Source organism: Erpetoichthys calabaricus, chromosome 7 (genome assembly GCF_900747795.2).
Source record: "Erpetoichthys calabaricus chromosome 7, fErpCal1.3, whole genome shotgun sequence".
Taxonomy (NCBI): Eukaryota; Metazoa; Chordata; class Cladistia; order Polypteriformes; family Polypteridae; genus Erpetoichthys; species Erpetoichthys calabaricus.
In genome coordinates this window covers 37,581,782-37,598,293 of record NC_041400.2, presented here as the reverse complement: position 1 = coordinate 37,598,293, position 16,512 = coordinate 37,581,782, and the positions used below count along the sequence as shown (strand labels likewise).

General features: G+C 37.3%; 1 protein-coding gene across 2 annotated transcripts in view; it reads left to right on the top strand.

Annotated features, from left to right (window-relative positions):
• The window catches only part of wdr36 (WD repeat domain 36), a 101,398-nt gene that overhangs the window by 41,239 nt on the left and 43,647 nt on the right, over window positions 1-16,512 (top strand). For both annotated transcript variants that reach the window (XM_051929594.1, XM_028804827.2), the window contains 4 exons: window positions 1,796-1,916; window positions 2,038-2,103; window positions 11,755-11,838; window positions 12,495-12,649. In XM_051929594.1, coding sequence (XP_051785554.1) covers window positions 1,796-1,916; window positions 2,038-2,103; window positions 11,755-11,838; window positions 12,495-12,649 — 426 coding nt within the window. The remainder of the gene's footprint in view (window positions 1-1,795; window positions 1,917-2,037; window positions 2,104-11,754; window positions 11,839-12,494; window positions 12,650-16,512) is intronic.

Sequence of the window (16,512 nt, the reverse complement as noted above, 5' to 3'; positions counted from 1 at the left end):
GCTTTCTACTGCTGTGTGTCATTAGTATAGCATTCTGGAAAATATGGTGGTTTACCACTTCTAATGTACAATCCCAATTCCAATGAAGTTGGGACGTTGCGTAAAACGTAAATAAAAACAGAATACAGTGATTTGCAAATCCTTTTCAACCTATATTCAATTGAGTACACTACAAAGACAAGGTATCGAATGTTCAAACTGATAAACTTTATTGTTGTTTTGCAAATCTTTACTCATTTTGAATTTGATGCCTGCAACACGTTCCAAAAAAGCTGGGACAGGGGCATGTTTACCACTGTGTTATATCACCTTTCCTTTTAACAACACTCAATAAGCGTTTGGGAACTGAGGACACTAATTGTTGAAGCTGTGTAGGTGGAATTCTTTCCCATTCTTGCTTGATGTACATCTTCAGTTGCTCAACAGTCCGGAGTCTCCGTTGTCGTATTTTGTGCTTCATAATGCGCCACACATTTTCAATGGGAGACAGGTCTGGACTGCAGGCAGGCCAGTCTAGTACCCGCACTCATTTACTATGAAGCCACGCTGTTGTAACACATGCAGAATGTGGCTTCACATTGTCCTGCTGAAATAAGCAGGGACGTCCCTGAAAAAGACGTCGTTTGGATGGCAGCATATGTTGCTCCAAAACCTGTATGTACCTTTCAGCATTAATGGTGCCTTCACAGATGTGCAAGTTACCCATGCCATGGGCACTAACACACCCCCATACCATCACAGATGCTGGCTTTTGAACTTTGCGCTGATAACAATCTGGATGGTCCTTTCCCATGGACGACGTCCATGATTTCCAAAAACAATTTGAAATGTGGACTCGTCAGTCCACAGCACACTTTTCCACTCTGCGTCAGTCCATCTCAGATGAGCTCGGTCCCAGAGAAGCCGGCGGCGTTTCTGGGTGGTGTTGATATATGGCTTTCGCTTTGCATGGTAGAGTTTTAACTTGCACTTGTAGATGTAGCGACGAACTGTGTTAACTGACAATGGTTTTCTGAAGTATTCCTGAGCCCACGTGGTAATATCCTTTACAGAATGATGACGGTTTTTAATGCAGTGCCGCCTGAGGGATCGAAGGTCACAGGCATCCAGTGTTGGTATTCGGCCTTGCAGCTTACGTGCAGAGATTTCTCCAGATTCTCTGACTCTTTTGATGATATCATGGACAGTAGATGATGAAATCCCTAGATTTCTTGCAATTGTACGTTGAGAAACGTTGTTCTTAAACTGCTGGACTATTTGCCCACGCAGTTGTTCACAAAGTGGTGAACCTCGCCCCATCCTTGCTTGTGAACGACTGAGCCTTTTGGGGATGCTCCTTTTATACCCAATCATGACAAACACCTGTTTCCAATTAACCTGTTCACCTGTGGAATGTTCAAAACAGGTTTTTTTATTTGAACATTCCTCAACTTTCCCAGTCTTTTGCTGCCCCTGTCCCAGCTTTTTTGGAATGTGTTGCAGGCATCAAATTCAAAATGAGTAAAGATTTGCAAAACAGCAATAAAGTTTATCAGTTTGAACATTCAATATCTTGTCTTCGTAGTATATTCAATTGAATATAGGTTGAAAAGGATTTGCAAATCATTGTATTCTGTTTTTATTTACGTTTTACACAACGTCCCAACTTCATTGGAATTGGGGTTGTAGACTGGCACTTTGAATCCACAGTTGTGACAGTAGGATCTGACCTGGATAAACTACTTCATAATAATGTTTGTAGGTTCTTAGTGGTTTTATAAAATATGCAGTAACAGGCAATTTGTGTTATAAACAGATCTGGATATTTGATGCCCCAGGAGGTGTTGGCCGTTTGCTGAAGAGTCGCATGGGACACAATGCTCCTTCTACCAAGATAAAGTATTATGGCCAAAATGGACAAAATATTCTTAGTGCTGGTAGGTATATTAAGACAGGACACTTTAGTTCTGATGTTTATCTAAATGTATAATACACACTATAAGAACGTTACTACAGATTGAAAATAAGTTCAAATGTATGTGGTTTATGTGACTTTAGGACAAGATGGTACTTTGCAGTCATTTTCTACTACTCATGATCGATTCAACAAAAGTCTTGGACATGGTGAGTGTTTTAATTTTATTTTGTACCATTCTTCTCCTGACGTATCTAACTATGCAGATACATCTAGTGATGCATCTGGACACATCTTCAGTGATGTACCTCAGATGTTTTGGGCCTTTTGACATCATACACCCTTCCACCAGGCAACCCAGCTGGGGCTGTTTAGACCTCAGCTTGGGTCCAGCCGGCTAAGTAGCTGCTTGCCCCCATTGCTCTGCTCTCTTGGGCCATAACCACTTCAAGGCTCTCTCTGCCTCTTCGGTGGTGTTGTAGATGGCTCTCCTCTTCCTCTCTCTCCCTCAATACTCAGATAACATAGGGCTTTAGTTAGCAATCAAACTGCAAAGCTCCTACAGCCCACTTCCACTGGTAGACAGCTTGCTTTCCATCCAGCTTGCTGACAGTCTCTGTTCAGCCTTTTGTATTTGGTAAGCTTACTTTCAAAGGCCTCTTCCAAGTGTTCTTCCCAAGGGACTGTTAGCTCCAACAGCACCACTTGTTTGGAGGACATGGACCAGAGAACAATATCTGGCCTCAGGGTTTTAGATGCTGTTTGTTTTTGTGGAACATCAATTGCCTGTAAAGATCCACCAACAGCTGCTAATCCTTCGAGGAGGCCAGAATACCTGTTGAAGATCTTCTTGTCAATTTTGGCTCCTTTCCAGGTTTGTTGAAGGTTATTACCTACTTAGAAGGGTGAGATTGTTTTTATCCACTCCACTCCTTCACTGATCACTCAAGTGGTTACCATTAGGAACACATTGTGCCTCCATCTGTACTGTCTCACTTACTGCTTTCGGCAGCAGCTCAGAATGTGTTCCAAAATTTCTTGTTTGTAGCACATAAGGCAATCTTGTGTTCCTACTTTACCGCATCTGTGTAGGTTGTATGGGCTGGGAAGCAGATCATACAGAGTCTGGATGAGAAACTTAATGTTGTGTGGCATATCTCTCCATAGCTTAGCTCAGGTCTCCTTCCTCTCTACTGCATTCTATCCTCTTGACCAAGCCTCATTCTTATCGTCCTGCATAATCTGTTCTTGTCAACTGCTGCTCTGACCTCCTCTTGGTTGAAGCAATGTTTTTTTCCTTCCGCTTACCAAGTTGTACAGTTGAAAAGGACCCACACCCAGCTCGGCCTTGTCTTACCACCCACACCAACCTCTTGTGACCCTGAACTAGAACTTATCATCCACCTTCTCTTGCCTCAGCACCAATGACCTTGATTTTGCTGACCTGAACAGCATCTGGGCCAACCCCATCAATTTTTTCGAGCCCCTGAAGGTTCCCCCGACATGGTGGAACAAACTCTGTGGTGACTGTGAGGTCGTCCATAAGTGACCTGATTGGTGGTTGGCGTTGGGCAAATTTTGTTTGAGGCCCTTTGTATTCTGTTTCCACTGACTTCATTAGCATATTCATGGCCAGGGAGAACAAAGTTACAAAGATATTGAACCTTTTTATAGTCTCAACTTTGTGCCAACCTGATCAGACTGTACATAAAGATACTCTCATCCTGAAGTTGTTGTAATATTCAACAGTGAGGTCTGTGACTCTGCTTGGGACATGATAGTCCATGTGAGCTGTACCAGTTTGTGTGAAACTGAGCTATAAGCATTAGCAAGGTCCAGCTACAACTCTGAAAAATGTCCTTTGTTCTCCTTTGTCTTCCTAAAACACTGCATCATCACATACAATACAATACAATACAGTTTATTTTTGTATAGCCCAAAATCACACAGGAAGTGCCGCAATGGGCTTTAACAGGCCCTGCCTCTTGACAGCCCCCCAGCCTTGACTCTCTAAGAAGACAAGGAAAAACTCCCAAAAAACCTAGTAGGGAAAAATGGAAGAAACCTTGGGAAAGGCAGTTCAGAGAGAGACCCCTTTCCAGGTAGATTGGGCGTGCAGTGGGTGTCAAAAGAAGGGGGTCAATACAATACAGTACAGTACACAGAACAATTTCTCAATATAGTAAGTACATCATTCTGCACCAGACAAGCAGGATTTTCTACAATGCCCCTGTTCATGACTGATTTGTCAGTGTAGCTGTTTCTCAAAAGGAATTTGTGCAGCTGATTGGAAACAGCATTGAGGGAGATTTTTTCTTCCACACACTATAGAGAAATAATACAGAACTGGTTCAGCCTAATATACATAGTTTTTCATTCAACAAATCTTTAGCTTAATGGCTCTGAATGGTTAAATGTAATGTGATAAAATGTGCAAGGAGCCAGGTCGAGGCAGGTCCAAGCCAAAACTTAATGCTTGCAATTTGCACATATTAATTAGTGGTTGCAATGGAATGTTTTGGTAAATAGAGCAACTTTCCATTAGCACTCCACTATAATTTTATGGTTGAAAGCTGTCATGTATTTAGGAATGGAATTTCTTGTAATATTTTTGTCTCTCATAGTGAGTATTTTGTGTGGTGGTTTTGGCATTTTGGTCACCAGTTAAGAACAGAAATCTGCAGGTGACTGTTTGATAAGAGTCGAGATATTTCCGGAGAATGGCAAGTTTTAACATGCCAATGTTAAATAGGTTTGTGTTTTTTCTTTGCTGCTGTATAAACCTGTATTGTATTAGCTAAAATGACCACATACTTTTTTTCAGTTCAGCATTGAAAGTGTTTGCATGGAGGAATGAGGCTTGCAGTGCATGCAAATGAATGCCGCCAGTAGAACAACGTCACTGACCAATCTGTGGCTATAATTGTTTAGAGAAATGTGTCTGGAGGTAATTGAACAATTGGGGTGCCCTGCACAGCAAAAAGAGACTAGGTGGTATAGCCCAAGGAAAAATCTCAATAATGATTTTACTAATTTGATTCAAATTTGGTGACAATGTAGAAAAATAAAATTAGCTGATACATGTTTTTGTTTGTCGATAATAATTCTTTTACAGCTAGGCTATTCTAATATACAAAGTCCTGCTGAATACTGATTGCAGAGATAAATGGGGCTGACGGTGAGTGGAGAAGGCAAGGTGTCCTGCACAGAAAAAAAGAGACAGGGTGATGTACTGCATGGAAAATGAGCTGTGAAGTGGATGAGGAAAAATAGGATGTGCTTAGCAACATCGCTGTAAGACTGGACTGCATGCCAGGCACTGTGGCTGTGAGTGATCATAGGTGTTGTTTTGCTAGATGCAAAAGATTAAACACTGGCATAGCTCTGTTTACAGGTCGGCCTCGACCTCAAGAGGGATGGGCTTGACACTGTATAAAGTAGTTTATAATAGAAAACTAAATATAGTACTGACATTTATTCCTTTTGACCCTCAGAGTACCAGCACTTCTCACAAAGTTCCCTTGACTCATTCTATTTTACATTCCCATCTGCACACTTTGAAAGGGGAATCTCACGCCAGCTCTCAAAATTGGTTTACATTTACATTCATATCTAAAGACTTTAATCCATTCTTCCCCCCAACCCTCAAGTGTCTAAGAAACCTGCAAAACATATTACCAGCAGTTATTTTCTTCCACTTCAACCAGCTGAGGAAACAACTTCAGAATTAAAGACATTCATTGTGTAGGCCCCGTAAATGTGCAGCCTGTTTGTAATAAGGTAAAATGAAACATGATTCAGTGTTGGAACTTAATTATCTGGCTACAGGTATGGCAAAATAATAAAAGCTTAACATACAACTGATGAAAAACACTAAAAGAAATGATTCAGTGAACAACATAAACAGTGGAAATCATAAACTTCTAATAGTAATAATAATATATACTCAATATTCACATTATTCCTACCTGTTTGAATCAAAAAGAATACAATTTTCTGTAAAATTGTGTTTTGCAATGACCATCAACAAAAGCCAAAGTCAGTCAGTCAAACAATGGCTGAACTATTTTACACATGTGCAGTTGCAAATAGCATGTTCAAGAGTAAGGAGCTCCAGTCAACCAAAAATAGCCCTTGCTTTAAAACAAAATATAAATATTGTATACAGAAAGTACTAAGTTGCATCTGATACATCTGATTAACTGACGACATTATAACTGTAGCCATTGTCTTACAAAATTTCTTGGGCAAATCCAGTTAATAGGGCTAGTATTATATATAAATAATTTGGACTGTTAAATTCTTATACACTGTAAAGACAGCCTTACCAGTCATTGTGAACAGATGCAAAGCTTAAAATATGCTATTATGCAGTATCTTTTTTTTTATCGTTTACAATAGATGCAATACAATTGCATTTTGAAAAAACACAATATTTAAAACCGTTTATTTACCTGTATTTTTTAAAATTTTACAACAGTACCAGGCTGATATGGCAATATTAAAAAAACATAGCAGGTTTGCAAAGCATAAGTAACATTACCCTTTTTTGCTTTACTCTCAGTATATTGAGCAAGCGAGGGTTCAAAGATTTTATCATTTATAATTTAAATCTTAATCTTGGTTACACCCAGGTCTTTATTTCTGGCTTGATTTGCTAAGCCAGGCGATCATGTTTTTCTCTATGAATTTAACTTTTGTATTGCAGCCAATAACTTGAAAAGGTTTCTCTTTTTCCCAGTTTACTTTAAAGAAACTGTTTATCTTTTCTGCAGTGTGAGTAAGACACTCAGTCAGGGGTTGAGAGCATTTGAATCATCTGGTAATATAGATAAGTAAATGGCTGTGTCATCAACGTAGCTGTGGTAATTTACCTTTTGTTTAGAAATAGTGTGGTCTAACAGAAGCAAACGTGAAAATAATAAAATACCTTGCATTGATCCCTGCAGCACACTATACATATCATATATTTTTGATGTACAATCACAAAGATTTACAAGGAATTTTCCTAGGTTGTCCAAGGAGTTCCACTTTTAACTTAACCTTTCATAAAACATTCATCCAAAAGGCTTGGTGATCATCCAGTCTTTGTAAATGTGAGATGCGCAAAAGGTTTCAACCTTGCTGCTCTCCCCTGAATTCCATTTTGTTCCATTTCTTTTTTGTTATGGAGTCATGAAAACTGACCTTACCTGAGGCTAGAGAAGTCTGCAGTTTTTTAAATGTTCTTTTGGGATCCTCGGTGACTTCTTGAATCAGTTGTTGTTGTGCCCTTGTGGTAATTTTGGCAGGCTGGAAATAATGGATCTGACTGTCTCAGAACCTTACTGAAGGCTTTGTAAGCCTTTCCTAATTAGTAAGTTTGAATTAGTTTTTTTCCTCATTTCCACTGTTTTTCTGATCAAGTCACTACCCCAATCTTACGGTAGTTAGTAAATGGTGAGGTTTAGATTCAGCAGACTGTGCTCAGTCAGCTGAGTTCAGTTATCAGGTAACTTTGATTAAGAGTTTAAGTGATATACTAAGAGGGCTACCTTTTAACTTGGGCAATGAAGACATTGGATAACTTTATTACTTAAATATATTAGGTAGAAATTGTCTTGTGTGTTTGCTTTGGTACTTTATTTAATATTACTTTTAATCATTTAGTGTGGCAAACTTACAAAAATGCTGGCTATCAGGAAGGGGACAAATACTTTTTCACAGCATTGTCATTTTCCTACTTTATTTCACATTAAGTTTTTCTTTCAAGTACCATTATGAAAACCAAAATGGTCACCTTAAACACAGTGTCTGGAATAGGAATATACTGTATATAGCAGTGCTAACATTTTTGGTATGACATCTGTTGGATTGTATAAAGAGTGCATTTGATATCAAATATTTGCTTGTGTATTGCCACAGAGAGTGCACAGCATATATTCACAGTGATGCATAGATTTATTTATCTTTACATGCTTCGAAAACTGCAAAAAGCACGATGCTTATCTTCAGTATATCGGTGATGTGTTGCAAGTGTCTTATTTTATTACCCATACATATCTAAGTCAGGATCCTTAAACAAAAGCTTGATAAAACAAATAAAGCAGCTTTTGTGGAACATTTGGAGGTATTGGATACATGTTATAAGCTTAAGGTTTATTAAGTAGTAATTGTGAGCGTAGTGCTTATTTTTGAAATGATTGTTAATCAGCTAAAATGATTGACACACCATCTAAGGGCTACTTTTGCTCTGCCTGCCTTTCTCATTCAAAAGCTTCTACACATTTCATTCATTTGTGATTGTAAATTGCAAAAGATTCTTATTTTACCAGTAGTCTAATTTACTATATAGCAGCCATCTGTGCTTCACATGCACTCTAGCCAACACCATCCAGTACTCCACACAAGTATCATAGGCAGTGATTGTCAAAATAGGAAGAATTTTACCAGTTACTTTAACCATTAATATAGAAGATTGACTAACTAATTTACAAAGCAGCAAACAATAAGAACAATTACAAGAGGGGAGGAAAAACATGGATGATTCAAACAAGTAGAAATGCACTGTCAAGGCTTAGTATGCTAGTAGCTGGATACCTGTCTTTTTCAAGTAAAACATTCAAATTATGTCCAAAGATTGCTTCAACTTCCAAGTAATTTGAGGGATTGCTGTATTTACTTGACAAATGATAAACATAGTTAGAAAGATCACAAGGAGGCAGTTGGAACAGTAATTCTTGTGATCAAATTAACTCATTTATTCATCCGTTCATATTTTTGTAATTGATATAATTTCCTTTTGTTATCATTTTGTGTATCAATATCTTTCTAATTTGGGTAAACAACATGCATCTACACTGATATCAATGGATAAAATTAATATCAATATTCGTTTTTAATAGCAACAGCAAGCTTAGTCAATTGAGTAGGAGAAATAGACTTTATCATCAGTTTGCAAGTGTAGTGTGCTTGTCTTATATTACAGTATTTTTGTTTTGTAAATACCTTGTGATGACTGTAGCTAATTCATTTGTGCTAATATGTGAGGGAGACATTTTGTTGGTATGGTATTTTTTACATTTTTCTGCAGGCTATTTAAACAAAAAAGGTTAATCAATAGTGTCACTTAATATTTATTGACACTACAAATTATAATTGTGAGTCATTTACATACCAACTTGAAAATAAGATTGAGAATCTAAGATTTAAATTGATCAAAAGGAATGCTCAAATGAACTAAGGGTTATTTGATCTAAATGAAAACATATTTGGTATTTTCTCATTAATAAACTGTTTTCTTGCTGATGAGTGGTGTTGCCTACAAATGAATTTAATTTTGACAGTTTCTTGCTTTGTTACATTCAAAACAGCCTTTGAAAAAAATTTAAATGGAAACAATGTATCGTTTATTAGCGCAAAAAACACATTACAGTAATCCCTCGCTATATCGCGCTTCGCCTTTCGCGGCTTCACTCCATCGCGGATTTTATATGTAAGCATATTTAAATATATATCGTGGATTTTTCGCTGCTTCGCGGGTTTCTGCGGACAATGGGTCTTTTAATTTCTGGTACATGCTTCCTCAGTTGGTTTGCCCAGTTGATTTCATACAAGGGATGCTATTGGCAGATGGCTGAGAAGCTACCCAACTTACTTTCTCTCTCTCTCTCTCTTGCGCTGACGTAGGGGGGTGTGAGGAGGGGGGCTGTTCTCACACCTAGACGATACGGACGCTCGTCTAAAAATGCTGAAAGATTATCTTCACGTTTGCTATCTTTTGTGCAGCTGCTTCCTGAAACGACATGCTGAACGGTGCTTCGCATACTTAAAAGCACGAAGGGCACGTATTGATTTTTTTTATCTGTCTCTATCTCTCTCTCTCTCTCTCTGCTCCTGAGGGGGTGTGAGCTGCCGCCTTCAACAGCTTTGTGCCGCGGTGCTTCGCATACTTAAAAGCCAAACAGCACTATTGATTTGTTTGCTCCTTTGAAGAGGAAGATATGTTTGTATTCTTTTAATTGTGAGACTGAACTGTCATCTCTGTCTTGTCATGGAGCACAGTTTAAACTTTTGAAAAAGAGACAAATGTTTGTTTGCAGTGTTTGAATAACGTTCCTGTCTCTCTACAACCTCCTGTGTTTCTGCGCAAATCTGTGACCCAAGCATGACAATATAAAAATAACCATATAAACATATGGTTTCTACTTCGCGGATTTTCTTATTTCGCGGGTGGCTCTGGAACACAACCCCTGCGATGGAGGAGGGATTACTGTATACGACTTCTTTGTACATTCATCTTCAAGACTAGCGATTATATTACAAATACATTTTCAGCTGATTACAAGTGATGTTTATGTGGATATTGTATTTGAAATTAATCAAGAATAACCAAATTTAAAAATGAATGAATAATACTTTTTCTCTAGGAAATGTGTATTCCTAAATTTTCAGACCTTATATATACAGTATTATAAACCCCATTGAAACCCTACACACCTGGAAAAATGCCTATTAGTGCAAAAGTATGTAGGAGCCTTTATTGTAAGTGAAGCATATTGGGAGGATCACAAAATACAATATTTAAGAGCAGAGATGCAGTTAAAGGACTCAAAGGAGATGGTAGCTATTTTATTGGGTTTTGTCAATAATTATATTAATGTATATACATGTAATTATAAAAAAAAATATGATGGAGAGGATAACACTATTATAGCTCTGTGTTATCTGATTGATTCATGACTGGTCTTTATCACTGTGAGCATGCATCATTGCTCTCTGTCCCCATCCATTTCCACCAGGTACTCAAGTTTATTGCTCCATTGAAAAGACATATATTTGGTTATGAGGCAGCTCTACATTTGGTTTGAGTATTTGCATGGTTTTGCTCTGGAGTGAAGTAATATTTTATAGGGGAGGGGGGGGTTTACTCCTGCCTTTTTGATCAATATTGTCATAATAGAGTCTGACCCCCACAGCCTTGCATAGAAAATAAATGCTCAAAAATTAATGTGTCAGTAATTGAAAGATGAAGAGTTAAGTGAAACTGATAAAAGGCTATAAGTTCAATTCCGTATTGAATAAGATGATACCAAAGTGGATATCTAGATCAGGAAAAAAGTTTGTAACACAATATATGTAATTTTTGTGATCTACTCCTCATTTCTGAATTTACTATTTATTTCTTAATTTATCCATGTGGTAAATGTGCTAGTATACAGTTTGTTGCTGCAGGCTTGCTGGGCCCACACTTTCTATCTGCAGTTGTCAGCCTTTCTACATACATGCTTGTATCCAAAAACGAAATAGTTTTGGCAGTAAAACGCACTGTTTTCAATGTCCTCTGTAAGAAGAGCAGCAGGAATTTTTCCAAGGAACGTTAGAATTAAGCACAATTGATAATTTAGTATGATTAATAAAAGAAATGATTTGCACAGTCAATGGTACATTTTTCATTCTTTCAATGTGTGTTTATATGGATCAGTTGTTTTCTTACAAACAGAGAGAGAGGGGTTGGGAGCATGTGCTGATGCTGCACCTACCACACAATGAGCCACCTGAATTGGGACCCGAGTGCAGCAGGTGACACCTCGGTATCACACTGGAGCAGTGTGAGGGTTTTTTAAGTTGGCTGGAGTTTACAAACAGTATTAGAAAAAAATTTAATCATATATTTTTTTTGTTATAGTTAGTCAAGGGCAACAGTAAAGCATTCATCTGAAAGTAGAAGATGAACAGAGGCACCATGTTGGTTTTCTCGTTTTATTTGTATTGTAAATCATTTGTATAATTTCAGAGGAAATGTCATAATTCAGTGTTTCTTAAGCAAAATTCCTCAGATACACAATAAAATTACATTATTTTTATTCTTAAATTAACAGGGTCATTCAACAAAAAGAAGTCAAAAAAGAAATCTGTTCAGTATGATACTATGAAACTCCCTCCCATTACCACTTTTGCCGCAGGTAGGAATATCATTCAAATAATTTCAGTGTGTATTTTAGGTCTGTATGAAATTTGAAAATCATTTATAGACTCTTGAGGTTAATTCTGCATTGCTTTTGTAAACTTTAATAATAATTCCAATTTCAAATCAATTTGCAAAAGTAGTATAAAAGTGTTCCTGTTAAGTGTGATTTGATGAATAATTTTTACTTCTTCTAAACCATAATAGTGTTTCATGTAAGTCCTTTGAAAACTGACTCTGAGTATGCCACTTAAACGGATTACTTACAATCCTGAAGTGATTCTCTTAGAATATGGTCTTTTATACTACTTTTGCAAATTGATTTGAAATTGGCATATGTGAGAATTTATGTATGTATATGTATATATTATATATATAATATATGTTTCCCAGGAGATATTCTATTCGTTGTACTTAAATTTCCTGGGTGACAAGGACTGTATATTCATGATATTATTTCAGTGTGGATATATTTTATTTCTTCAGATTGTTTTTTTTTAAGTGAGTTTTGTGCTATAGAAAGGAATTAACAAGTGTATATTTATTGTTCTTTTATTTTCCATTGTATATCAAAGTAATCTTTTTTGATTATGGAAGAGCAACCTATCAGTGATTTTTTTTTATATTAAATTATATGCTCTTTGTTAATTACAGAAGCATCACGTGAAAGTGACTGGGATGGCATTATCGCTTGTCATCGTGGCTATCTTGTTTCAACAACTTGGAACTATCAGAAGTCATCCATGGGGGCACATAAACTTGAGCCCGAACGTTTCCACAAAGATCGTGCTTTGAATGTGCATGCTACGGTATGACTTGGAGTTAGACTTTGGGTTTTTTTTTAATTATTATTTTATTTTATTATTTAATGATAAATATTTGCTGCAGGTACAAATGTAAACATAACCTCAAATCAGAAAGTTAAGTCGTGGATACCTTGATAACTTGATTTGAATACATTTGTTACAAAAGCAGCTTTTTTTAATATTCAGTTTTATTTCAAGAAAATAACATACAATCAAGCAGATACAATTTGCTGAACATATGTAACAAATAATTTCTAAATCAATCTTAGGAAGAAAAAAAAAACCCTGAACATGGAAAAAAACAAAGAAAACATAGTAGCTTTAATGAAAGCTCCCTGCATAATTACAGTATTACTATTTCATGTGCCATATGTATTATTTTCTGAGGATTTTGATAGCTTTAATTACAAGGCCTTATTTTTGACCTTGGATTTGGCCAAAGCTATTGTGGAAAACTTTGGCACATTTTCATTTTAGGTAATAGGCAGTTTTTGAACATAAATAGGTGAATGGGCAGTTGGAGTCTCTAGTTAGGTGAATGAAATTGGACGGATGTGACCATAGTTTACAAGAAGTATATTATTTATGTGCTCTTGCTAGAAGAGAAAAATAATACCCTAAGTTCTTGTCTATAAGCCGGACTCATGTATTAGCCGGAGACCAAAAATCATACGAATTTTTAAAATAAAATCGTATCATAGATAAGCCGGACTCATGGATAAGCCGAACGTACTATAACCTATAACTAATAGAAGGGAGGGAGGTCAGTGGTCTCACTCGCGCCCATTTAATTTCTTTAAGGGGGGAGAGAGTGTGAGATATTGGCGTCTCTCTCACTCCCCGCATGGCGCGGTTGGAGCGGCCGGAGTGCGTTCTTTCTGCTCTGGGCGTCGCCGAGTCAACACGAGCGCGTAGCGGTCATTTAAATTGTGATTTTATATGTAAGCATATTTAAATATATATCGCGGATTTCTGCGGACAATGGGTCTTTTAATTTCTGGTACATGCTTCCTCAGTTGGTTTGCCCAGTTGATTTCATACAAGGGACGCTATTGGCAGATGGCTGAGAAGCTACCCGGCTTACTTTTCTGTCTCTCTTGCGCTGACTATCTGTGATCCTGACGTATGGGGATTGAGCAGGGGGGCTGTTTGCACACCTAGACGATACGGACGCTTGTCTAAAAATGCTGAAAGATTATCTTCACGTTGCTATCTTTTGTAAAGCTGATTCCTGAAAAGACATGCTGCACAGTGCTTCGCATACTTAAAAGCTCGAAGGGCACGTATTGATTTTTGACTGAAAAACAAACTCTCCCTCTCTCTCTCTTTGTCTGCTCCTGACGGAGGGGGTGTGAGCTGCCGCCTTCAACAGCTTTGTGCCGCGGTGCTTCGCATACTTAAAAGCCAAACAGACATATTGATTTGTTTGCTTCACTCCTTTCAAGAGGAAGATATGTTTGCATTCTTTTAATTGTGAGACGGAACTGTCATCTCTGTCTTGTCATGGAGCACAGTTTAAACTTTTGAAAAAGAGACAAATGTTTGTTTGCAGTGTTTGAATAACGTTCCTGTCTCTCTACAACCTCCTGTGTTTCTGCGCAAATCTGTGACCCAAGCATGACAATATAAAAATAACCATATAAACATATGGTTTCTACTTCGCGGATATTCTTATTTCGCGGGTGGCTCTGGAATGCAACCCCCGCGATGGATGTATAAGCCGGACTTATGTATAAGCCGATATTCTATTTTTTCATTTTCACAACTTTTTTCCTTAGATAAGCCGCGGCTTATAGACAAGAACTTAGGGTACATATCTGTTAAACTGTGGTTTCAAACAGTCAGGTTAAAAAAACCCACAATATTTCACTTAGAGCCAGAGACTGTGAAATATCTACTCTGTTGGAAATATATTCAAATTGTAAATGTGAATAAGGTGAGGAATTATAGTGTAATACCATTTCTGAGGATTATTATTTATTCCTTCTTAATAAAACATTGCCGTATAAGGAATTAATTAGTACTCCTCGTAATTTCATGTGTTTAGGTACATGTGCCTGCTGTGCAAAAAGCAACTACTGTTGTCATCAGGTCTCTCTGTCACCCCACACAAAAAACTCTGCTCCCAGTAAACCAGTTTTATTGAAATTTGGGACACTTATTCTTTTTTTGGAAGTTTGTTGTGAAATATTTCAAATACTGGGTCTGTACAAATTTTTGAACTATCAAAAACTCCCAATTTTCAAAATCATTCATAATTTATAGTTTCAGATTTACTTTAACAGAGGTTATTTCATCTTGCATGTTTTTTATATTTTCCTCTTTTACTTGTCTGAAAGCTGTTCCTGATGACAAAAGAGATCCCTATTACAAGTTACTGAAATTAAGTTACATGGCAGGGAACTCGGTCATCAACAGCTGACACAAAATTTTGCAACACCAACTCTATTTTTGTTTGTTTGAAGTTGCATCAGGTCAGTAAAATAATCTTCATAATCGTAAAAAGTTAAAAATGCCATTAAGGAGAGCATTCAACTAATCTAAAAAAGAATAGATGAGGAAAGCAACACTCTGATCATTGATCACTCTGCAAACCATCATACATATAGTGAATAAACATGTACTTGTAATTTACCTTACACTAAAAAAAGCCTCATAGCTGTATTATCTGCATATTATAATAATTTAGTATTTCTCTTGACACAAATTTATCAGCAAAGTGACACAATCAACTGCAATCCATCATGGTCTATGGCAGCCAACAATTTTAACTTGAGATTTCAACATAGATTTTACCTGCCTATCGAGTGCTACTTTCCTAATTTGATGTTTCGGGAATATGAACTACAATTAGTATACAAACATGCAATTTTTATATTACATGAGTTTGAATCTTGTATCTGTGAAAGCTATTTCAGCCACTACACCTGTTAACTACATATTGTAAAAACATATATTTTATATACTCTACTAATGTTTGTAATTGCATTCTTTTATAGCGGTTATATTTTGATATGACTTGCTGTAAAATTATTTAATAAACAAAAATATGATATTTGTCATTTTCATTAAGTAACTACCCTAAGTTCTTGTCAATAAGCCGCGGCTTATCTAAGGAAAAAAGTTGTGAAAATGAAAAAATAGAATATCGGCTTATACATAAGTCCGGCTTATACATCCATCGCGGGGGTTGCGTTCCAGAGCCACCCGCGAAATAAGAATATCCGCGAAGTAGAAACCATATGTTTATATGGTTATTTTTATATTGTCATGCTTGGGTCACAGATTTGTGCAGAAACACAGGAGGTTGTAGAGAGACAGGAACGTTATTCAAACACTGCAAACAAACATTTGTCTCTTTTTCAAAAGTTTAAACTGTGCTCCATGACAAACAGAGATGACAGTTCCGTCTCACAATTAAAAGAATGCAAACATATCTTCCTCTTCAAAGCAGTGAAGCAAACAAATCAATATGTCTGTTTGGCTTTTAAGTATGCGAAGCACCGCGGCACAAAGCTGTTGAAGGCGGCAGCTCACACCCCCTCCGTCAGGAGCAGAAGAGAGAGAGAGAGGGAGAGTTTGTTTTTCAGTCAAAAATCAATACGTGCCCTTCGAGCTTTTAAGTATGCGAAGCACTGTGCAGCATGTCTTTTCAGGAATCAGCTTTACAAAAGATAGCAACGTGAAGATAATCTTTCAGCATTTTTAGACGAGCGTCCGTATCATCTAGGTGTGCAAACAGCCCCCCCTACGTCAGCGCAGGAGACAGAGAGAGAGCAAGAGAGAGAGAACAGTAAGCCGGGTAGCTTCTCAGCCATCTGCCAATAGCGTCCCTTGTATGAAATCAACTGGGCAAACCAACTGAG